Source organism: Sturnira hondurensis, unplaced genomic scaffold (genome assembly GCF_014824575.4).
Source record: "Sturnira hondurensis isolate 20B ecotype Veracruz unplaced genomic scaffold, ASM1482457v3 Scaffold0024152, whole genome shotgun sequence".
Lineage (NCBI taxonomy): Eukaryota > Metazoa > Chordata > Mammalia > Chiroptera > Phyllostomidae > Sturnira > Sturnira hondurensis.
The window spans coordinates 5,640,610-5,665,506 of NW_028096783.1; the positions used below are offsets into that span (position 1 = coordinate 5,640,610).

The 24,897-nt window shown below is 45.0% G+C and overlaps 1 protein-coding gene across 2 annotated transcripts in view; it reads right to left on the bottom strand.

Annotated features, from left to right (window-relative positions):
- BARX2 (BARX homeobox 2) overlaps positions 1-24,897 on the bottom strand; it is a 78,981-nt gene that overhangs the window by 12,695 nt on the left and 41,389 nt on the right. For both annotated transcript variants that reach the window (XM_037038198.1, XM_037038197.1), the window contains 2 exons: positions 7,379-7,679; positions 2,265-2,349 (listed from right to left, as the gene is read on the bottom strand). In XM_037038198.1, coding sequence (XP_036894093.1) covers positions 2,265-2,349; positions 7,379-7,679 — 386 coding nt within the window. The remainder of the gene's footprint in view (positions 1-2,264; positions 2,350-7,378; positions 7,680-24,897) is intronic.

Here is a 24,897-nt window from a genome sequence, read left to right on the forward strand (position 1 = left end):
CTCACTAAATGAGTGACCGCTGAAGTTAACTGAAACCCTGGTGGTCTCATTTCCTCAAGTGACCTGAATTTGGTTGGCCTGTGGAGTGCTCTCTGAGGTTAAGTCAGCTATGTCCCTTCCATCTTGTTCTATACGACAGTGATAACCATCACTAACCGGCCCACAACTGTGCCGGCAGCACAGTGGCTGGTGAAAAACAAGTGACATCACAGGCCAAGGCACACGCGTTGTCCCACGGGCACTGGGTGGTGCTGGCAGCAATGGCGGGCTGTCAGTTCATTAATCATCTGACTAATGGAGAGATTGCTGATAACCAAGTTAAACAATGCTTCTGACACTCAGGAGATATTGATTTGGATGACGATGATCGACAAGGAAGGAGGTGGGAGGTGGAACTTGCACCGAAAGCAGTGAAGGGACTTGCCCAAAATCAGCCAGGGAGGGGCAAGCATGGGAACTTGGCCCAGTGTTTCAAATTCCCAAATCTGATCCTTCCAGAGATCAATCCCCCAGAAGGTCTCAGCCATGCATCTTCAGAGCATGTTACCTGTGTGAGTAACTGCATATTGACAGAATCCCATCCATCCTTCAATTTCAACGGCTCCCTGCAGCCGCCCCCAACACCTCCCTTCTGAACACCGATGGGGCACTAAATCTTTAAGGAAACGACTGGGACTTAATTATGTCACTCCGGAGTTGCTTGCTGGACCTTGATTCTTCAACTAGATCATAAATCTTATGAAGGGTTTTATTTTATTTCATTACTTCCTATAGCACCTAGGACAAGGCATGGTTCACGAGAGATGCTAATTGCCTATTTGTTGATTCATGCAGTATAGGTTTGTACATGCAGCCAGCCTCTCCACCCCACTTCGAGAGCATTCCATGAGCCCAGCCGCCAGCAGCTGAAAACTGTTCCCTCTTCAAGGTCAGGACCCCCCAGAGGAAATGATGAGATTTGCCCCAAAATTCCTTTCAGGATATATAATAAATGCTGTCTTGTTGGCTTTTTTCTACTTTTTCCATTAATATTCATTAGTAATTTATTTTTTTTCCTCAATAGCAGGCATTGCAAGAACTAAAATTTTAAGAAAAATATTATTAGACAAAAACACAAAACTGAGAAAATGTCTTATACTTATTACCTACTTAAAATATCTACTAAATTTGGCGGGGGAGAACTAGGTTGGGGGGAACTTACGTTTTTCAGTAAAGGTGAAAAACTTCATATTCCAGTCCGTCCTTAGAAAAGATGGCTTGTGATCAGATGGATTAGCAAATTAGGACATGCTGCAGGCACGCCTGGGCCGCCTGGGCCACCTGGCCCGAGTGAGAGGAGAGGGGCTCAGTCCGATTTGGCAAGGATATGAGAGAGGCTCAGGTCAGAGGCCCTGGGCCCTGGGCCCTAAGGAATAGAGCAGAGGTCCTTCCTGCCCTCATCCTCCCTGCCTCTTTTCTCTGGGCTTTGACCTTGTTCCTAACGGATTACAAAACTGGAAATGAAACACTGAGCTACTTTGGAAAATTTTAATTTAACGTGCCTCTAAAAAGAAGTCGGGGGGAAACTACTCTGAAACTTGGTTCCTCAAAATGTAGACATTTATCCTTTTTTTAAAGTCATATTTATTCTAACAAGTTCAGTTAAAAAACAAAGATGGAACGATTCACGAGCTAGGCACTAGATCCATATTTGGGAAACCATAGTCATTCTACCACGCGTATCAGAGGAAGCTGAGCGCTTGCCAGCATGCCTGTTCCCATCACTGTCCTGGGGCACGGAATCAGAATGCTGGGGGGAGCCCGGAGCACCGCATCTTTACCTGCCACCCAGGTTAGCCTGATGCCCACTGAAGCCTGAGAATCCCTGCATTAGGGGACACCCAGCTAGGAGAACAGATGCATCCCAAATGTCATCATAAACAAAGACTACTGGCTTCTATTCTTAGCTACAAGTGGGAGGGGGAAGGAAGGTCTTTGCAAAGGCTAGCAGGTGGGGTTAAATCCAGCAACTGAGCAGCTCGTGGGTTTTCATTTTCTGTTATTTATAAGGAAACGGTGGAAAAGAATATCCTTCTGGTCAGGAAATCCAGAAGGCTTATCCTTCTGTTCACAGGGCGCCCCCTCCCAGCCGGCACCATAAAAGGCCTTCCGATTTCTGGGGCCCAAACCACCAAACGGTCCTCCGCGCCTGCCTCCCAGCCCTGCAGGAAGAATTTGTCCCACAACAGTAGGCACGTGGTTAGACTCACTCTCTTCTTCCTTACCATTTTCTTCCACTTCATCCTGCGATTCTGGTACCAAGTCTTCACCTGCAGTTGAGTGAGTCCCAGAGACTGGGCCAAGTCCAACCTAAAAGGCATAAGACGCAAAAGAAAGATGAGGCAGAAGAGAAAGGGCAGTAGAGATGGGGTCCTGTTCACTGGTTCCAGGCACTGCTATCGAAATTCGAACTTGCCCCATTAAACCAATTCTTCCTCAAAGAGCTTTGCCTTCTTTCCAAAAGCCCTGTGGATGGAACTCTGGGAAGCTAGAAATGAATGCCCACCACCAAGGACTGTCTGCGTTGGATCTGAAAATACTTTCGGAGCCTTCACTGCAAAGTCCTTCCTAACCTGACAGTCTTTACTCTGATTGTACACAAACTGAAGATTCTGACTCAGAACCTATACTGGCGAGGAAACGGAAATCTGTATTTTCCTCACTCCAGAACCAGCTCAAGTCCCACCTCCTGCAAAGGAGCCTCCTGGACACCCCCAGCTCACACAGGTTGTTGCCTCTATTCCCACCCATGGGTCCACCACCACCCAGGTGGCTCTCAGTTCTCAGCTGGCCTCTAATTGCTTTACATCAGTTATTTCTGCCTCCCTAACTCACCTGCAAGAGCAGAGTACATCTTCTGCTTCTTTTGTAACCACAAAATGCCTGTCACATTCTAACCCCAGAACGAGGGCTCAGAAATGCTTTCTGATGGATTGAGTCACAGCACTCTCCCTGAATTGTCATAATGCCAGATTCCAAAAGAAACAGTACGTCCGCAGCTCCTCCTCCTCCCCAGCCTACTGCTAACAGTTCTGCACTTCTCTGCAGCCTTCTGAAAGGTCTTGAACGTCAAGGCCTTTCCTGAGAAGGGAGCAGTTGGGGTAAATGCCAACCACACAGCAAACACTTCCCAAGTACTGCGGTGTCCTGGGCTCTGTGCTAAGCCCTTGGCGATGTTTCATCTTACTTATTCCTTTCACAATTCTGTGAAATAGGTATAATTATTCCCATTTTACATATGACAGATCTGAGGCTCAAAGAGATTAGAATCTCTTGGACACCATGGCCAAATCCTGTCAGCTGCTTGTTTTTGTAAATAAAGTTTTATTGGGACACATAGTTTTATTGGGACGCATTTGTCCCAATAAATTTCATCTGTTCACACATTGTCTATGGCTGCTTTCATGCTACAGCCTCTGCGTTGAGTAATTTTAGCAGAGATTGTATTGCCCATAAAGCCTAAAATATTTACTTTTTTAAAAAATAGTTTATTTTTATTGTTTTTTATTACCGTTTATCCCCATTATCCCCTCTTCCCTCTCCCTCCCTCTCCCCCACAATCACCACATTGTTGTCCGTGTCCATGAGTTCTTTCTCTTTTTTTGCTCCAAACCCCCATCCCCTCAATCTCTCCGCAAGAGCCATCAGTCTGCTCTCTAGCTGTGAGTCTGTCTGTATTTTGCTTGTCAGTCCAGTGTGTTCATTAGATTCCACATTTGAGTGAAACCATATGGTATTTGTCTTTCTCTGACTGGCTTATTTCACTCAGCATAATGTTCTCCAGGACCATCCATGCCAACGCAAAGGGTAAAATTTTCTTCTTTTTCACAGCTGAGTAGAATTCCAATGCATAAATGTCCCATAATTGTTTTATCCACTCATCTGCTACTGATGGAACACTTGGCCTGCTTCCAAATCTTGGGTATTGTAAATTACACTGCAACACACATAGCAGTGCTTATGTTCCTTCGAATTAGTGTTCCTCTCTGGCCCTGTACTGAAAAATAATGTGCTGAGCTCTGCTAGCTGATCCTAGAGGAAAAGGTGGAGCCTGGATTCAAATCAACTCATGTCAGACTTGTACGCCTCCTCCTGGGTGGGGCCTCACCTCCACCCACCATTTTTTGGTATAAGTTAGATCTGTCAAAGGGAAGCTCTTGCTTGGGCTTTCATAAAGAACGTGCAAGGGTGCTTGTCACAAGGAGTGCAAACAAGCTGAGAGAAGCAGGTGAAATGAGAAAGGGAACCCGGCTTTCAACCTTGGTCCTCAATAATGTAGCTGTTGATTTAGGTTGCTAAGAACCACAGATCTACCTGGGAAACAACCACAAGGGCCATCTTCAGAACCAACATCAGCTCTCCCCACGTGGTTCCAGTCCTGGTCACTGAGGCAGTGTGGACTTCTAAAACAGCCACTGGGGCCGAGCACCCTTGATACAGCTTAAGCAGTTCCACCATTTTTGAAGATCTCTGGGTTTTGGGGGATTGTGATTTGTGGATCGAGGTCTATTTTCTCACACAGGCCCCCACAGCCACCAGGCAGAGCCATGGGGACTCTCAGGTGGGTTCTCAGCTCCAACTTTCTCACCTCAGGGGTGATGAGCAACATCCTCCCATCAGGAAGAGGGGTGGGTACAGGCAACGAAGGTTCCAGGTGCTAACTCTTGGCACTCCCAATGCCGCTGCTCCCCTGTGCTCTGACCGGAGTGCACTGTTTAAGTCTCTAGTAGTATATAAACAGTCTTTCTTCAGAGGCCTTCAGACCCTGTCTTAGAGCTGCACTCACATGTATCTGGTTGTCCCAGTAAAAGGGCTACTGCAAGCTGACAGTTTTATTGAAGGTGATTAACAGACTGAAGCTAATAAACTCCCAGTGCCAAGAGCACTCAGCTCTCCCCACGGAGGAAGCAAGTCATTCACTAAGAACCAAGAGCCCAGGGCTCAACCCCACAGACTCTGGTCTCCCAGGCCTCCCTAGACACAGGTGGGCTCTCACCGGGCCTCGGGGCCGGTTCACCAGAGGCCACCAGGTACATTCTTCAGTGGAAGGTTCAGTTCACAGCTCTGCCACTGCGTTAGCAAATGGCGTTAGCTCACTTGGGAAAAATGCGCCCTTGACTCACTCTGGCTGCAGAAACACACTTCACTGTCATCAGCTTTCTCTCATTACCTGCCACCGTTACAAATTCTCACTTCCCTGCATATTCGTTTAAATGGAGTCACCTAGGAAACTGGAGAAACAAATAATGAGGAAGAGGGAGAGGGCTGTGGGAGGAGGGCGTGCTCCTGGCCCTGGTCACCGTCACGTACAGAGGTGAGGAACATCTGAGAGGGCAGGTTAAGGCGGCAGCTTCAGTGCCAGCCAGATGGTGTCCTCCTCCCCAGGCAAGTGAATCAGCCCTGTGTAGGTCACCTGAGAGGTGCCTGGGCAGGTAGCAGGAAGCCCCAGGAGGCTTACTGGGAACTAACACTCCGGTTTAAAAAAAATGCTTGACCTCTGGAAAGTAAGCCTAAAATTGTACCCATACACATTGGAGGTCTTTGAATATAGCACCACGTGATTCATAAAATATGGTGCCCACTCCACCTGGTTGCCCCAGTATGTGAGGCTCTTCATTGTATGCTGGGCCATCAAAATAGGCATTTAATACCTAGAGATCGCATCTCTTAATCCCCAATTCTGGTGTCCCTGCATGCCTGGTGGCACAACCCAGGAACCACAGAATGCTCAACTCTCGTTTCCCTTCCTTGTGGCAATGCCAATTCTGTCCATTCCATCCCAAATTTGTTCTCTAACCTGTTCACTCCCCTCTCTATTCCCACTGTGACCACCTTCATTTGGACCTCCTGTGACTTTCCCTAGACTCCCTGGTATCCCTGCTCTATGTCATCCCTCTCTAATCAATCATTTATGGTGCCACCCACGTGAGGATTCTAAAGTCCAACCATCTCACTTTCAGCTCTTAATGGCTGCTGATGGGTGGCCCAAACAACAAAGTGCACATCTTTTGGCTAGGCAAATGAGTTCTTCTCACTTCTGCAGCCGCATCTCCCATCACGCCCCCAGTGACACCTTTAGCTGGAGGTGTCCCGACCCCTTGCAGTTCCCTCAACATGCCCAGTGTCATGTTTCTGTGCCTTTGGTGTGACATCCCCTCTGTGGCTCTCCCTCCTGCAATCAAGCCTCTTCCTAAATGGTACCTGCTCTTAGAAGCCCTCCCTAACCCGGTGACACTCAGCAACATCCCTGTGGTCCTATTTAGTGCCAGTCTGGGACTATCCCTGTGGTCCCAGACCGGCACCAGCCCCCAGCCCCCTGGGTTGTAGCGTGGCAGTCACTCCCTTCCCAGAGACCTTCTAAGGAGCAGGACTCCTGTCTAATACTTTCTGGACCTGTAACCCCTCCCACAGTGCCTGGTACAGAAGACCCTCAGCAAATAGCTGATGGCGCCCCCTCAACTAATTGAGTCAATTAACAAATTCTCTTTTAGTCCGTGATTTGTAAACCTCACTTGAATTTTTATCACACAGCTACTAAATGGCTTAAGAGATGCATTTGCATTTCCTTCCCTTTCTCCTAGAAAACACTCCCAATAAAAAATAGGATCACAGTGAGGGCCAGAGAGAGTCTGGGGGACCTGATAAGACAAGAATTCATGGACACGTTTCAGTTAAGAGACTAAATTAAAGAAAGAGGGTGAGGTGTTAAAGCCTGTGAGTAACTCAGGAGTCCCAGCCACTCTCATCTGGATCTCAACAGGGTTTAGAGAAGGGAGTGTCACCCAGGTCCTCCCTGGCCTCAGCCAAGTGATTCTGGCTTGCTAGTCATCAAATTCACCCAGACGTCTGACAGCTCCCCAACCCCATTAACCCTGCCTCTCTACCAGGAGCCAAGCGGCAGACTGGACCAGGAAGGAACGGGAGAGTGAGGGGAAGACTGAGACCCCGGGTCCCAGTTCCAGACTTAGTCCCACTGCATCTGCCCCTAAGTGTGAGCGACTTTATAAACCAACCCTGCTCCCAGCTGAGAGCCCGGGCAACCATCTACTAACTTGTACCTTGCTTGTTATACAGGAGTGGTTAAGTGAAAATATGGAGAGACGGTGAGCAATACCAATTCAGCGACAGGCAGGTTCCTCCGGGGCCCAGTGTGACGAATTCATGGGGGCTGGATGCTGTTGAACCAAGGCTGAGGTGAGGTGAGCCATGGACTGGAATCCTGACAGTGTCCTACATCTCCCTAACAGTCCTTGTGCCTAGGTGTCCCACTGTGACAGCAAAAGGAGCCTCCCCTTCTCAAGGGTCTTAACTGCAGACAGCTCCCTCCCTGTGTCCTCACCTGTCTGGGGTGGACAAGTACTTCTGCTTCTGGAACTTCTTCTCCAGGCCCATGAGCTGCAGCTCGGTGAAGATGGTCCGACTCCGGCGCGGTTTCTTCTGCCGATGAGTGAGCTGCTCCGTCTCTGACTCGCTGCTGCCTGGGGCCTCGCAGCCCGGGGCCTCTGCAGAGGCAGCCTCTGCAGCGGGGTGGCGGGACAGTGCCTGGGCGATTCCCGGGGTGGTGGAGACCAGGGGAGAGATGACTGTGGGCTGCCGGGTGATCACTGAGAGGACAGGATATGCCCGAAGGGAAGCGGGGCCTGGAAGACAAACAAGGAGGCAAGTCACCCAAGGAGCAGGGGTGGAAGGAAGCCAGGGGCCCTTGGAGGACCACATGCTGAGACTGACTGGCAGGGCCTCCAGATTGTAAGGTGGTAGGGGAAGAGGAAGCAAGTCAAGATCTGTAATGGATGTGTCTTGACTTACACGCAGATTTGCACAGCCTAGTGTGTGAGAACATTCAAGTCTCCCATCTCTGAGAAGAGGTTCCTACAGTTCTTTTTTTTCTTTTAAAAAAAAATTTTTAATTTAATTCTTATTCAAGTACAGTTTTCTGTTTTATATTCCCAGCCCTGGCCCCCATAGTGCTCCCCACCTCCCTCCCGTTTCTGCCCCCCGACTTAATTATTGCCCATATGTCCTTTATACTTATTCATGTGAGTCCCTCCCATTTTCCCCCATGATTCTCTCCCCTCTCCCCTCTGGACCCTGTCAGCCTGTTCCGTACTTGAGTGTCATTGGTCATATTTTGCTTGCTTGTTTGTTTTGTTGTTTAGATTCCTGTTAAAGGTGAGATCATATGGTATTTGTCTTTCACCGCCTGGCTTATTTCGCTCAACATAATGCTCTCTAGTTCCATCCATGATGTTGCAAAAGGTAGGAGCTCCTTCTTCCTTTCTGCAGCATAGAATTCCATTGTGTAAATGTACCATAGCTTTTTGATCCAGTCATTTACCGATGGGCATCTAGGTTGCTTCCAACTCTTGGCTATCATGAATTGTGCTGCTATGAACATTGGGGTGCATAAGTTCTTTTGGATTGGTGCTTCAGGGTTCTTAGGATATACTCCTAATAGTGGAATTGCTGGGTCAAAAGGCACTTTCATTTTTAGTTTTCTTAGAAAGTTCCATACTGTTTTCCATAGTGGTTGTACCAGTCTGCAATCCCACCAACAGTGAACTAGGGTCCCCTTTTCCCCACAACCTCTCCAGCACTTGTTTGTTTATTTATGATAGCCATTCTGACTGGTGTAAAGTGGTATCTCATTGTGGTTTTAATTTGCATTTCTCCCTACAGTTCTAAGTGACTCTTCTCCCCACCCTCTCTCTTCTGAATCCCTAAATTGTGGTTTCAGAGATATGGGTCAATGGGACTGAACAGATGAGAAGTGGTCAGAAAACACTAGAAACATATGGGTAGGAGAGCTAAAATAGATTGGTAATACACAAATTGCCTCAGACCCACCTGTGGTCTTTATAAAAATACATGGTTGTAACTATGAATGCCTCCTGAGAAGTCTATGTACCTTGAATCATTACATTTCTCACATCTGGAAGGATGCTGAAAAGCTCTTTAATTCAACTCCCTCATCTCCGAGACAAGGAGACAGTCCCATGAAGGCTGAGGGACTTGCCCAAGACCACAGAGTTCAAAACAAGCAGATTCAGGAGTCAAACCAAGTTTTCCTGGCTTGAAGTCCCATGCTCTTATCACCATCCTGAGTCACTTGGGTTGCTTGTGGGGGGCGGTGCGAAACGATTTTAATTCACATGAGAACTCAGACTCATCATGACTAGCTGCCTACAGAGCTGTGTGAAGAATTCTCAGGCTGGGCCAGAGCTTGGCCAAGGAAAGAGAACCGAGGCTGATTAATGCTGTCTGCCATGCAGGGCGAGGACAGCAGGGTGGCAGACAGGCTAGTTAAGTGACATTCCTGCTTGAGGACTATCAAGGCAAGAGTACTTTTCTGTCCAAGAATATGTACGTCTCTGAAGTTCAACTAAACTCTTCCTTTTCGTGATTCAACAGTATCAGGTTTCAAGTGTCCTGACCATTACCTGTGTAAACCGTGTTATCTCCCTGGGCCTCAGTTTTCTCATTCATATAGTAGGTAAAAGTAGATCATGTCAAAGAATCCTCCAAACTCTAACTTGTTGATGCCACAAAAGTGTTTCTCTCATCCCAAGCCCATCTTGCTACCTAATGACAATCAAAGGGACTCAGGGGCTGCCCTCTGGGACTCAGTCCAGCCCTGACCACTCACCAGGAGGACAAGGCAAGGACCTGAGCCAGACACACTCACCCTGGCTCTGGGTCAAAGCAATGCACAGCACGAATCATGAGGTGCTACTCGTGTTCTCTCTCTTCTCTGGGTTGGCGTTTCTCTTCTTATTCATTTTTATGCTTCTGTTTTGGACCCAGTCATAGCTATCAAAACAGAAGACTTCTCTTGTTCTTTGACTATACTTCTAGCACAGCTCAGTCAAAACCACAACATTGTTAAATAATAAATCACCAAGGGCTACTACTTCCAGTAAATCTCCAGCCAATGCTAACACTTGAGGTTTTGTGTTGTAGGTTCTTTTTAAGAAAGAAAAAAAAAGCATCTGGAAATGATATTTTACAGCAAAAAAATGAAGACACCGGACAGTGGTTTGGGATCTGCCATTGTATGTTATGAAATGCTACGACTTGAAAGAAGATTCTGAAATTTTCTGACACAGGCAGGTGTTTCTTATCTCAAATTATTAGTTTACTCCTTTAGTTCTGCCATTTCTTCCAAAGAAACTGTCTTTCTTTTTTAATCCGTGTGCAAGGATATGTTTATTGATTTTAGAGAGAAGAAGAAGGAGAGAGAGAAACATTGATGTGAGGGAGAAACATCGGTCAGTTGTCTCCCATACACGCTGCAACCAGGGATCGAACCCACAGCCTAGGTATGCACCCTGACTGGGGATTGAACTTACAACATTTTGGTGTATGGAATGATGCTCTAACCAACTGAACAACTCAGCCAGGGCAAAAGTTTCTTTACTAAGCAGTCTAACTAAATCTGGAAACCTAAGAGCTTATCAGTACAGGAAGTAGCTAGTTGCCTACTTTTGAATAAGGCTTTTAATCACCTGAGTTTCAACTTTCTCTTTTATAGGAAAGTTAAAAAAATTTTTTTGCCTAACATTGAAAAATATTTTGGAAGTGTGGTAATATTTAGTGTTGGCAAGGATATGAGGAAATAAGCACTCACATGTTGATGAGTGTGCAAAAACAGTATATTCTTTCAGAAGGATCAACTAAGCAGTATCTATCAAATTATTGACCAGGTGATTCCAGAATTTGAGACCTATTCGCTATGGGCAAAAAGTTTTATGTACAAATATATTCACTGCAGCCTTGTTGATAATAGTGAAAAGAGGAAAATCACCCATATTATCTATCAACAGGAAAATGGTTAAATCGTGGTCCATCTATAGCATGTTCTACAATGTAACTATTAAGAAGAACTCTGTATACTTATACACACTGACAGATAAACTACATGTAAACTAACATTATAAAATGTCTAAAATATATTATTGAGAGAAAATGTAAAAACAGAACAATTTGCATTATCATAAAAAATTCTGTCTGCCTTTACAAATGCATTTTTAAAAGTCCAGGAAGTTAGTCACCACACAATTTACAGTCATTAGCTCTAGAGAAGCAGTAGGGGTGAAACAGGGTGAAAGGAATCTGTGGGTCTTAACATAATCCTGTATTCGATCTTGCCATAAACGTTTATTGAGCATCTACTGTTGTCTATACTCTGTTGTAAAGGTTGGGGATACAGCAGTGATGACTACAAAGTCCCACCGTCACGGAACTTACATTTCAGTCAGGGAGGTAGAGGGTAAAGAAATAAATATACAGTGCCAGGGAGTGATAAACTCTATGGAGAAAAAATGTAGCAGACTGTGTCCTGGCTGGTGTGACTCAGTGCCTGCCTGAAAACCAAAGGGTCACTTGGTTCGATTCCCAGTCAGGGCACATGCATGAATTGCTGGCCAGGTCCCCAGTAGGGGGCAAGAGACAACCACACATTGATGTTTCTCTCCCTCTCTTTCCCCCGCCCTTCCCCTCTCTAAAAATAAATAAATAAAATCTTTTAAAAAATGTAGCAGACTATGAAGATGGGGACAGTAATTCAGACAGAGGAATCAAGGAAAGGCCTCTGTGGAAAGGTGATATTTCAGCAGGTGACAAGTGACTCAGTGGAGAGGAGAGCCTCGAGGAAACACAGGGAAGGATATTCCAGGCACAGAAGCGACTCGCGCAAAGCCCTGCAGTGGGAGTGAGCTTGGGTTCAAAGAAGAGCAAAAAGCAGAGTGAGCAAGGGGGGAAATCCCAGCAATGCCCTCTCCAAGGCATTAATCCAAGTCAAAAGGAAACGCAACAACCTATATGCAGATGTTTACAGTGGTGTTATTAGTAACTAACAGACATCGGAAACACTCCAGACATCCTTCAGCAGGGGATGGGTAAATAACTGTGGCACACACGTGCAATGGCCCACTATTCAGGAATAAAATGGGAACACATCTCTGATCCTTGCAACAGCACAGATGAATCTAACACACTGCACAGCGTGAAAGAAGCCGGACTTGAAAGGCGGTACAATTCCACATACATGATATTCTGGAAAAGGCAAAATTAAGGTGGAGAAGACATCAGTGGTTGCCAGAGGTTAAGGATAAGGGAAAATTTTGCCTAGAAAGGAATTGGGTCAGCAGGGGGTGAAGTGATGAGACTGTTTTGTACCTGGATTGTGTTAGTGGTTACATAGCTTTATGCCTCTGTCCGAACTGATAACCATACCCTAAAATAGTGAATGTTGACTGAATATAAGTGAAAACAAAACACAGTCAAATATTTTAACTGCTACTTTGTTCTATTACCAAAGTAACATAATTTTATTATTAAAGAAATATAGAACAATTCAGAGATACATAAAGTAGAAGTCTTCCCTCCCAGCTTTCAATCCAAAATGGAGAGATAAAATTCCTACTTGTTCCTATGTATATAAAAGCATACATATGTTCCAAATATAGTAATAGGTATGCTAATCCATTGGCACACATAGTACAAAGTGTTTATTTTGTAAAATGTAAATATCACTTTGTTTTTTCTAAATGCATAGGGAACAATCCCAAAGCCACATGAAGACTCGTCCAATGACTTACGTCGCCAGCTCTAAGATACTGTAAGTTCCTAAAGCGCTAAGGCTGGGAATTTCTGAGCATCAGAATTCTCGGAGTCTGCTGGGGAACTCTGGTCACCAGAATTCTGAAAATCTCCTACCCTCCAGAAACACAAACTGGGAAAACAATGACCCTTGTGTAGCGCGGTCCCCTGGGGAGGTGGTCATCACAGAGAAGGCAACTGGGATGCTGCTGCGTGAAGGTGTGGGTGACAGGAAAGGAGAGGATGGGGGGGGCAAGAGCTGGGAAACCCCATGGGTCAGAGGGAGGGCATGGGGTTTAGAGGCAGCCATGAATCTGCAGCTCTGGGGAGAGCGGAAGCTTCTCGCAGAGGATTTCTGGAATGCATTTTAAGGGGTGTGCTGTGTAAAGTTCATGAATGTACTTCTTTAAGAAAAACTAAAGATCTTCATGTTCAAGGCCTTTGTAGTCCAAGTTCTGTCGTCTTTGAACGTAATTCTGTGCATACACTGGGCCACATGGGGCCCTAAAAATAGTCAGGTTATATTATGTATACATGTGTCTCTTTCTAAACCCTGTTCTATGGAGCTCATACATGAGCTACTATTATGGATTTTTTTCTATGGAGTTTTGTTATTGGGTAGAACAAGTCCCCACTTTTTATTCTTTTTACAAAAATTTCTTGGCTATTTCCAGTTAAATTTTAGAATTATCTCACTAGTCTCTGAAAAAACAAATCCCACTTAATATGTTATTAGAATTATGTTAACTTTATAGATTCATTCAGGCTGAGACAATTATTTTGATGATACTGTCCTCTGGTAGGCCGAAAGCAATTGCTGTTATTTTAAAATCACTTTTGGATATTTATGCAATTTGGGCCCATGAAGATTCACCTTAAAGAAAACCTTTATTTAAAGAAACAAAAACAAGAAAATCTGATGAATGATAATGATTTAAGGCAACACCCATCAACGAAGCCTATAGTTCTAGGACTCTTGACCTGATGCTGTGAGGCAAATTGCGACAAAACTGCACTCTCTCCCACCAGCCGAGAGTACCCTCTGAGGTTGGAGGCACAGGCACAAGGCCACTATGAGGGTTGTGACCGTTTGGGGGTGTCAGGACGACCACCATCGGAAATGCACACAACCACGCTGAGGCACTATGTGAGCTCGGGGTGTGGGATTCCCACCTTTGGGGAGGAAGGAACGAGCATGGCTGGGCTGGAGGAGGAGCCAGGGTGGGCCACGTGGGTCTTTGAAGCCCTGAGTCTCCCCAGAGGCAAACCAATGGGGGCGCAGACCAGTGAGAGAAAATACACTGTAGCCAGCTGCCTGCTGTCTTCTCTTGTTTTAGTGTATGACCTGATTTCCAACAAAACAGCGTATTGGTTGGCCCAGAGCTTCAGTTTCACATAGCACTTGCACACGCCCATTTCATATTCGCACAAAAGCGCCATGAGATAGTCCAGCTACGTATTTATACTTTAACTAAAAATCAAATTTAGGTTTTAAAAATGGGGAAAGATGTATAAATTAGTGCATGCATTAGGGGGTACTGCAGTTCCTGAGAAAGCAGATAATGTATAACACTATGGTTTAAGTGTGTCTCTTTTCCTGAGAATTCTCATTTTGTGAAAATGCTGACTGAAGACGGCTGCCGGCTGCCCTTGGATCATGTGCGTACACTTGAGAAACTCGAGCACATTATCTGCTACTGGGAGGGAGTCATGACTGAAATAAAGCAAAGATGTTGTTTAAGCAAACATATTTCTAGTTGATAAAAGCGGTGTAAACATGACCGCAATGAATGCATTTTCTAACGGTGTTTTTCTTCCACCAATCCCCCTGACCAATGTTGTGCTGCAGGGTGGTTATCACATAGCCGTGGGTATCTGGTCCCCAGAAGTAGTTCCCTGATAAGTGTTTGGCTGCCTTGAGAATCCGTTTTGGATCAGAAAACCTGAGTGCATTATTGGAAAGCTGATGCCAAAAGACAAACTCACCGGGGAGCCTGGGGAGACGTGGGACATGCGGTTGGCTGAACCGTGCGCACTTACTCTGAAGTGGCTGTGAGCTCACAGATGTAAACGTGCTTGCACCGCCTGCAGGCACATCTCACTGTCAGTCCTTCCCCACAGAAGCCAGTCCACTCCGCTGCAGCTGCACTTCAACTTTGGAGTGGAATCCCCAAACTTTTTGTTCCTACACACCTCCTGTGGGCTTCTCTTCCATTCCTCCAACATACCAGGCCCCAAAATGGACTCTCCATGACCACGTTTCCAGTCAACGGAGAGAGGCCAAAGTTCTGAGTGGGTAAGGATCTCCACACTGCCTGCCTGACTGGTGTATGTTCCAGGAATGTGTGATCCACATATAAGGGGAGACCCCCCAAAATTGGAATTATCTTCTGGAGGATGGGCCCCTTGTAGCACAGGCTTCTCCCCCTGGATGAGTGTTGTAGGAACCCGTCTGTGTCAGTGTACCAGTTGGTGTTGTTGAGAGAGGCTGCGTTCGGCTTCAGTGAACTTTTTTTTTCAAGATTCTTTCAACACATTTGCTGATTCCGTGGTGGGTGATGCAGAGCGCGCCTGCCCGCACCATTCTGAACAGTTGACCTTTTTTGACCAAAAACAGCATGACTCTCATGTACTGCCTTCCCTGTTCACCAGATCTCATCCTGAGTGGCTTTTCCTGGTTTCCCTGGATGAGAAAAAGCCCTCAAAGGAAAACATATTTTCTCAAAGGGACATGCAGCACACAGACATGGTCCAGATGTATTCAGCTAACCTGAAAGAGACTTGGTGGAACAACTGGGTAGCTCTGGCTGTTTCCTGGGAAAAGTCCTAAAACTACCTACACCCAATTATTCCCATAGGCTCAGTTATCCATGTGAACTGGCTGGTAATTTTGGGTAGTGGAAAGGATACCAGTGACTTGTGGGGTGACCTTAAGCAGGTTACCAAAACTTCCTTAGTTTCAATTCTCTCTTCTAAAACTAGGGCCAATAATGGTTCTCCCTTGTAGGTTACTGTGGGGATTAAATGCAATAAGGTACATCAGGTGCCCTTCGGGTGTTTAATGGCTCTTAGTTCCTTTTCCTTCCTTCCTTTCACTTTTGTTGCCTGATACTCTCCGAGTGTGCCAAATTAAAGTGGATAAATGGTCTTATCAAGAAAGCAGACCTCCCTGTGAACTACGCACATGTATCTTCATCTCTGCATTCACATGCAGAGCAACATCCAGCAACACCAGAATCTGCTGGGTTTTAACCAGATAGAGGCCTTCAAGTGCCCTTACAGCTATGTACCAAGGGCCACCCTCGCCAGATAGCCCCCTAGGACTATCAGGACTCTAGAAACAACTGCTGTGGTTTTGCAGACTTGTATTAAAATTCACAGAACAGTTTATGTCCTGAAGTACAGCCGTCCCCAAGATTAGGCATCAGCAAACAAGGATAAACTTGGTGGAACACAAGATGGACCCAAGTCAATTTTTAAAAACTTCAGGGGAGCCCTGGCAGGGTGGCTCTGTTGGTTAGAACACTGTCCCATACACCAAAAGGCTGCAGGTTCAATCCCTGGTCAGGACACACGTCTAGGTTGTGGGTTTAATCCCTGGTTGAGGCACATACGGGAGGCAACCTATTGACGTTTCTCTCTCTCTCTCTCTCCTTTCTCTCTCTAAAAACAATAAACATATCCTTGTGTGGGGGTCATTTTTTAAATTTCAGGGAAACAGATAAGGGGGTTATAATTAACTTGCTCTGCTTCATGCTGAAAGTAGACTAAAGAAAGTCTGCACTGTGGGTGAGCGGTGACCAGAAATCAACGTCTAGTTACTGTCTGCCCACGTGGGTGATCTGCAAGCATGAGAAAGAAGGGGACATAGGGAGGAAAGGAAATATAAAGAGGCTCTGAGTGGGCGTTAACTTTGCGATACACTTAAGTTTCTTAGCCCACCAAGGGTTAATGAAACAGATGGCAGTGTTCACAGGTTACGGCTTTATATGACTAAAGAAAAGAGAAAAATGTCTTAAGAGGCCAACTCTAAGGCTTACAAAACATCTTAGCCATTAACTACCTCATCAAAGGAGGTGGGGGGAACATTTTGATGAGTTAAGTATAAATAAATGAGAAACATATGGAATCAAGTTATTCCAAAATCCATGAGACTGCCATAATGTAGAGTATGGAATAAGCATCTAATTAAATAAAAATCTTAAGAAGATTCACAAAGGTTGACAAATAAAGAGATGAAGCAGAGAGAGAACATTTGGAGGATTTGGAAAGATGGGGGGAAAAGTTTGGAAAATAAGCAGAGGCCATCAGAACAAACTGGCAGGACGATTGCATCATCACGGTATCTTTTCAGAGTCTTGATCTTGCAAAGAGACAAGCTCAGTCGTACCATGTTCAACCTGCTTTGTCATCAAAACTGCAGACACCCACAAAAACGCCAGGCTGCACTGGGAGCTAAGTGAAATCAAAGAAGCCAGCCTGGCTTGATAGGTCCGCGGCCTTTCCCATCCTAAAGTGCCATGCCACCCCAATGTGGTCATCGCCCACCCTGGAGCCATCGCCATTCATGTCTCCCTGAGCCACGAACATGCTAGAAATGGCATTGTCTTCCCCCTCCTGCCCATTCCCCTGCCTGCAGACACCCACACCTGCTTTCTTCCATACCTCGTAATCACTCGCTGATGAAAAGCTTCCTAGAGCAGCTGTTGGTGTTCGGTACAAAGACCGAATTGATTCACCACTCCTACCTTCCTGCGTCCACAGCATTCGGTCTGTGTCCTTACTCACCTTTACTTAATTTGAATCTTGTAGCAAGAGCTAATTTGTTTACTACTGTTCAGTAGATTTCACACTTCTCTAGGACAAAAATAAAAAAAGTACAGCCCTGGCTGGTGGCTGTGGACTGAGCACAGGCCTGCAAACCAGATGATTGCGGTTCGTATTCCCATTCAGAGCACATGCCTCGTTTGCAGGCCAGTTCCCGGCAGGGGACGCACTAGAGGCAACCATACACTGATATTTCTCTCTCTCTCCTTCCTTCCCCTCTAAAAATAAATAAATAAAATATATTTTTAAAAAAGTACATCTTTCTAGTGTTTAATTCTGTGCCTTACTTGGACTGATTTGACCAGGAATTGGAAGAGTAGGGCTGGAAACACGGTTCAGACACCTTTGGGCTCTATGGCTTTGGTCAAACTATACTTCCAAGTTTTGTCTTATCTTCTATAAAATGGTAATAACAATGCTTCTCCACAAGGTTGTTATAGGATAATAATGGATAATAATTATGAAGAAAATAGTCTTAAACAATGAAGAACTGTACCAAAAAGGCATTCATTTATTTTAAACACTCAAAAAGCACTAATTTTCCAAATTTTAGAGAGGCCTCTATTCACTAAGAAGTCACAACACTTGTGCTAACCTAATCCTTCCCTTCGCCTCACATCTCGTGCTTCACAATTTCCAGTTAAGGTCCTGGTGTCCCAGGGACAGAGTCTGCATGAAGCTGACAAGGAGGGCTCCCCTAGTTCAAGGTCAGCACCATCAGTGAACTCTGCCAGACGGCTACTGTGTGCTGTTTCTACTGCCAGAGACAGGAAGAGAAACAGTGCCTCGTCTCTGCCTACAAGAGGTGAATTTCTCCAATTGGGGAAATGAGGTATGAAAATAACAGGTAAAAATAAAAAACAAAGAAGCACGTGGCAAGTATAGACTGAGACTGGCATGCAAACCAGAGGAATCTAGGACAGAGAGCTGTGATCCAGAAAAGGAGTTTTCAACTTTTCCATCTCATGGCACACATAAAGTATTTAGTAAAATTCTGTGGCACACCAAAAAATATATTTTTTGCTGATCTGACAAAAATAGGCATAATTTTGATTCATTCACACTGGACAGCTATTGTATTGACTACTGTCATTTTTTTTATTTGATTCAAGGGTGTAGGACCTTTTGGCATCTCTGTGCCACACTGGAAGTAGAGTTGTTTTAGACTACACATTAAATACATTGTGACGTATGATCACAAAAATAATCTCATAACATTTTAAGTAAATTTGTGATTTTGTGTTGGGCTGATTTTGTGTTTACAGCCATCCTGGGTTGCAAGTGGCCCACGGGCCACAGGTTGGACGCCCTGGAAGGGAAAAGAAGTCAGTGCTCCTGACTGCACAGTTGGGTACTGCATGTGTTAAAAATTCTTGTGGCACACCAGTTGAAAATCACTGCGCTAGAGAGTACAGTTGTGAAAGAGGAGGAGCTGGGTTATAAGGGGAAAGAAAAGAATGGATTCCAGGGGCACCACCAAGAACCAGACATCTCTGGAAAAGTACCAGAGTGAGGCAGGAGAGGAGGGGCAGACATGTAGAAGGTGGAGGAAGATTGGAGGGGTGCTGAAATCTGAGAATTTGCGGGGAGGGGAGATAAGGCTTATAAATACACATTTAGTTTGAGGTGACAATCAGCCTCCCAAAGAATGACACCTCCCAGGCAGGAAGAGTCACAGACCAGTGCCCTAGCAGAAGGGCCCCGAAATGGAGTTGTAAATTTATGCAGAACCACAGATGAAGGGTTCAGAGTAGGATTTATCCCCAGAGAAGAAAGATTTAAGAATAACAGAGGATGGACTTCCGCCAAGATGGAGGCATAGGTGGAAACACTGTGCCTTCTCCCACAACCAAGTTTGGATACAACAAAAGTTTTGGAGAACTAAGACACACCCAGAGACCAGAAAACCGAATTATACAGAAGTCCAACAGCTATGAACTGTTCAACGGGGACGGTAAGAGAGGCAGAGCCAGCAGCGGAGCAGGGTCGGGAAGGACAGACCTAGGAGCACAGGCAGCCCGGACCTAGCCGGGTGCGGGGCAGACTGACCAAGGTCGCACATTCGCGAGCAGTGAGATGGACCACGCAGGCCCCAGGGGGCGAACCCAGTGGTGGAGGGCTGACAGTGGTGGCACACTCGCGTGCAGTGGAGCAGGGCGCGTGGCCCTGGTGACGGTGGTGGCTGAGGTGCTGGTGGGGGTCCCGGAGGTGGGCGCCGGAGGGAAGCCATTGTCCTTCTTTGACCCCGCCCCCACATACAACGTCACAACCCAGCGACCGAGTTGCCCTGCTCTGGTGAAAACCTAGGGCTCCATTCCTGCTACTTAACAGGCACAAACAGCCCAAAAGATGGTGCAAGAACTCAAAGTCCCAGAGCCAATAACTCTAAGCGACCAACAGATTGCCAGCCTCTCAGAAGCACAATTTAAAACACTATTTATCAGGATGCTCACAGAATTGGTAGAGTACAGTCACAAATTAGAGGAACTTAGTCACAAATTAGAGGAACATATGAAGGCTAAACTAATTGAAATGAAGGGAGATGTCCAGGAAACCAATAGCGATGGAAAGGAAAATGGGACTCAAATCAAGTGAGTGGACCAGAAGGAAGAACGAAACATCCAACCAGAAAATAGTAAAGAAACAAGAATTCAAAAAAATGAGGAGAGGCTTAGGAACCTCCAGGACATCTTTAAATGTTCCAACATCCGGATTATAGGGGTACCAGAAGGGGGAAAGAAACAGCCATGAGTGGAAAACATATTTGAACAAATAATAAAGGAGAACTTCCCCAGTCTGGCAAAGGAAATAGACTTCCAGGAAATCCAGGAAGCTCAGAGAGTGCCAAAGAAGTTGGACCCAAGAAGGAACACACCAAGGCACATCATAATTACATTAGCCAAGACCAAAATGAAGGAGAGAATCCTAGAAGCAGCAAGGGATAAGGGGACAGTCACCTACAAAGGAGTACCCATCAGACTGTCAGCGGATTTCTCAAAAGAGACCTTACAGGCAAGAAGGGGCTGGAAAGAAGTATTCCAAGTCATGAAATCCAAAGACCTACAGCCAAGATTGCTTTATCCAGCAAAACTTTCATTTAGAATGGAAGGACAGATAAAGTGCTTCTCAGATAAGGTCAAGTTCAAGGAGTTCATCATCACCAAGCCCTTATTATATGAAATGCTAAAGGGACTTATATAAGAAAAAGAAGATGAAAAATATGAACAGTGAAAGGACAGCAAACACACAGTTATTAACAACCACACCTAAAACAAAAGCAAACCAAGAGGACAGCTAGATCAGGAGTGGAACCATAGAAATGAAGAACACATGGAGGGTTAGAAACAGGGGGGTGGGAGGAGGAGAAAGGGGGAGAAGGCACAGAAAATAGCATAGATGGTAGGTAGAAAATAGATAGGGGGGAGGGTGAGAATAGTGGGGGAAATATAGAATCTAAAGAAGTTGAGACACGTGGTCATAAACTAAGGGGGGAGAAGGGTGCAGGAGGGAGTGTGCGGGTGGAGGGGAATGAAGGGGGGAATAGAACAACTGTAATGGTATAATCGATAAACTATATTTAAAAAATAAAAAATAAAAAACTTTTATTTATTGGAAAAAAAAAGAGTAACAGAGGATGGAGGGCTGGACCTCAGGGTACATCGTCACCCACGGGCTGGAAAAGGAGACAGGACTTGCCAGCAAGACAGACATGGTGGAGAAAGCTGAAGAGCACAGGGCCCCTGGAAACAGCCAGAAAGAATTCCAAGAATGGTAAACCTTCAACAAGGTTACTCAGCGGCAACTCTTTGATAGAGCCTTGGAAGCTCCCCACTCTGACATTTCCAGAACTGTCCTCAGGGGTTAGGGCTCTCCACCCAGCAGGCTGGAAAAATGTGCATCACATCAAGGCACTGGGCAGAGTTTCCAGAAAAAGAACCTCAGGCGATCTGATGGCTTTCTGCTAGTGGCCTGTGCGGCCACAGGCCAGCTCTTGATTACCCACTGGGAGAATCACCTGCCAAACTCAGAACACCTTTTGCCAAAATGTAATTTTCTAAATCCAATTTAATGTCCTTCTCCCAGCTGAAATATGCTCTCCATAGCTTGCCTTTCACTGAAAAGCATTAGAAATAAAGTGGAATGAAAGGGAATACAAATTCAATTCAATTTAACAAATTATGGGCTATCTAGTGCAGATACTGTGCCAAGAACTGGGGACACATGGGACAGACAGGGTCCCTGCCTGATTTAGGGTCTGAGCAGGACAGCAGACCGTTCAGAATGAAGCAGCTTAGAGTGTTGGAAAGAGTGTGCAGTGAGAGGGTGTAACCCAGTGTAGGTGGTTGGGACCCCCTGAAAGAGCGTCACTTAAACTGGGATGACTTGGGGGGATGACTTTAGCTGAGATTCCAAACAGAAACAGAGAATAAAAACGAACAAATAAATACAGAAATTTGCCAAATACTAAATGTAAAAAAATTTGTAAGGGAATCACAGGAGTAGAGAAAACAGATTTTTAAAAGGCATTTGTGCTTTGCTGAAGACGACCTGAAGAACTTCGGATGCGGAGACTGGCCCCACTGAGTGGGGCCCGTGGCAAGAACACTCTGCTGGAACAGGAGGGCAAAGCCATTCCATGGGAACACTCAAAGACAAGCCAGTGTCTGGTAAGGCCCCTAATACATGGTCTATGATCCAACATTTCCCTTTGCTGTGATTGGCAAACACGGGCATTTTCACAGGATGTCTCAGTATCATATGGTCATATGATTTTTATGTTTAAATCTCCTCTTCCTGGTATCTCCTTATTTCCTGATAAAACTCTCTCCTTAAAGGTTATGCAGCTAATGCAATCAGGGGGCACAGAACTATGTTGCCAAAAGGGCTCAAACTTGGGAAGAATATACCCCATTAGAGAAGAAAAGAGAAACTCTGTATTTGGTGGAAGGATCCTGTTAAATAGAATGAAAGGGTCCTTCTCCTTATTCTCTTGCTCTCACCATTCAGATCAAATGGCAGCAGTGTATCCCCAAAATGTATTGGGAAAACTATAGAGCAGACATCAGTATTTATTCATGTTTGGGTCTGGCTCCTGTAGATAATAAGGGAAAACAGTAATAAGGGATGATAGTAGAAATAACAGCAATAAGATTCTGCAACACACTGTGTGTAAATTATAAGGAACATGGTACCCACTGGTCAACGATGACCGAAGACCATTGCTGACTACAATATGAAGGCCTTCCCCTTCCCTGCACTGAACCAAATCCTGTCTTTAAGATCCACCCTACCCTGAATGCCATTAAGTGTGCTTAGCTTTGCCCTGGCTGGTGTGGCTCAGTTGGTTGGAGCACCATCCTGTAGACCAAAAGGTCAAGGGTTTGAAACCTGTTCAGGGCACATACCAAGGTTGCAGGTTCGATCCCCAGTCTGGATATGTATGAGAAGGCAACCAATCCATGTTTCTGTCTCACATCAATGTTTCTCTCTCCCCCTCTGTCTAAAAGCAATGAAAGAATATCCTTAAGCGAGGATAAAAAACAAGTTCCCTTAGCTTTCAGTCCACAAGGAAGTCTCTGTCTAAATTTTCCTCATCTGTAAATGGTGAAGTTAGATGGTTTTTAAGGTCCCTTTTTGGTACCAAGATGCAATGATTTTATTTACACTATCACACCAGAGACAGTATGTCTTCCCAACATTTCTCATCTCAGTTGTAAAGTCCTCGCCTTATACTTCTCATACTTTGCACAGGATGTCAACTGAACAGATATTGACTGAACTGAAGGAGTAGCAAGAATAAGAGTATTAATGCATCCATGCCGACTTCTCCAGCACAACTATATGTTCTCAGTCCACAAGGAAGGAGACTGATAAATTATTTACTCATCTGATATCTCCATAGATGATCCAGACCATGACTACTAAAGGCAAAAAAAAGCTACTTTTGAATAAATCTCACAATGCAGAATTAAGACTTTGAGGCTTTCTGATTGATAGTGAATGGTGCATTGAATAACAGAACACAGAGATAATTTTTTCTTGAATGGGTGAGGCAGAGGGTTCTTAAACAAAGTCACACAGAAAGTCAAAGTCTGACCCAGGACCAGAGCTCAGACCTCCAGAGATGCGATTATTGGATTTATGGTAGTTTTATTTTTAATTTTTGTGGAATCTCTATACTGTTTTCCATAATGGCTATCCCCATGGGATCTATTTTTTAGGAAACTCGAGTGCATCAGAGAAGAACAGCTAATAATCTGATATATTACCAGGCAATCTGAAAGACTTGTGCTTGGAAATTTCTTGTAAATCAGGCTAATGCATGTTTAGAAAGAGAGGAAAGAGGAAAATAAGGCTAAACTTTTGATTCTATTACAACTCAGCCTGCAACATTGACATTGATTTGTTCATTAAAATACTACTACTAATACTAATAATAATAATAACAAAAGTTCACCCTGTTGTAAGGGCCTCAGGAAGTGTTCACTTCTCCAAAAGAAAAAGAGGCTCAACAAGCCACTCAATCAATCTCATGTCTCTTAAATTCCACCCACAATCTCAAGGCAATGGGTAGATAGAGGGGACGAAGGAAGGAGACCTTTGAGCACCCCCATGGGCTAAACTTTGCACACACACAAACACACCTCTCTCTCACACCTCATGAGAAGTAACCAATGACTAGGACATGTATCTGGGGTCTGAACAGAAATCTGATTCATGGCCTTGCTCTTTAATTTAGATCATCCTACTTTCAAAAATATTAGAACATAATTACCAGGGACTTTCTTTTTTGATATTCCAGTGGTCCTGACAGTCTAGGTACATTCATGCCTTGTTAGAACCTTCTGCTTCTTCCAGGGTGTGCTGGTGAGCTGTTACGCACTGGTATTGGCTCATACGGCAAAAGAAGAGTTAACCCCTATCTCAAAGAACCCATAATATTCATGACACAGCATCCGAGTCCCAAAAGAAAAGGGCAAGTGTTTAAGGATATATGTTTTTTCTTAACTCACATTAACGTGTTCCAATAGGAAGCAAAGTGTTTCAGTGTAGAAAATTTAAATCTATAGACATATGAACACCCCCAAAATGTATGTATATTCCCACACACAGAAAAGCCAGTGAAGTCCCCAGATTTCTGAAAGATGAAGGAGCGGCTCTGCCGGACCTGAAGGAGTGAGGGCACTATCCTTTTAACCCAGGCAAGAAAAGAGAGCCAGCAGTTGTGTTTCCTAGGGAACGGCTTGGGTCAAAACAACATACGACATATAGAAATCCATCTCACGCAGAAATAATGACCATGTTACAAGACCAAAGAATGGAGCCAAGCCACACAAATGGGCAAAAACTTGGATTTGTAGCCAAAGGCCCAGGTGTTTTCTCATTTTCCATGAGCCGTTTCTCCACTGACCATGTGAGAAGAGGCACTAATAG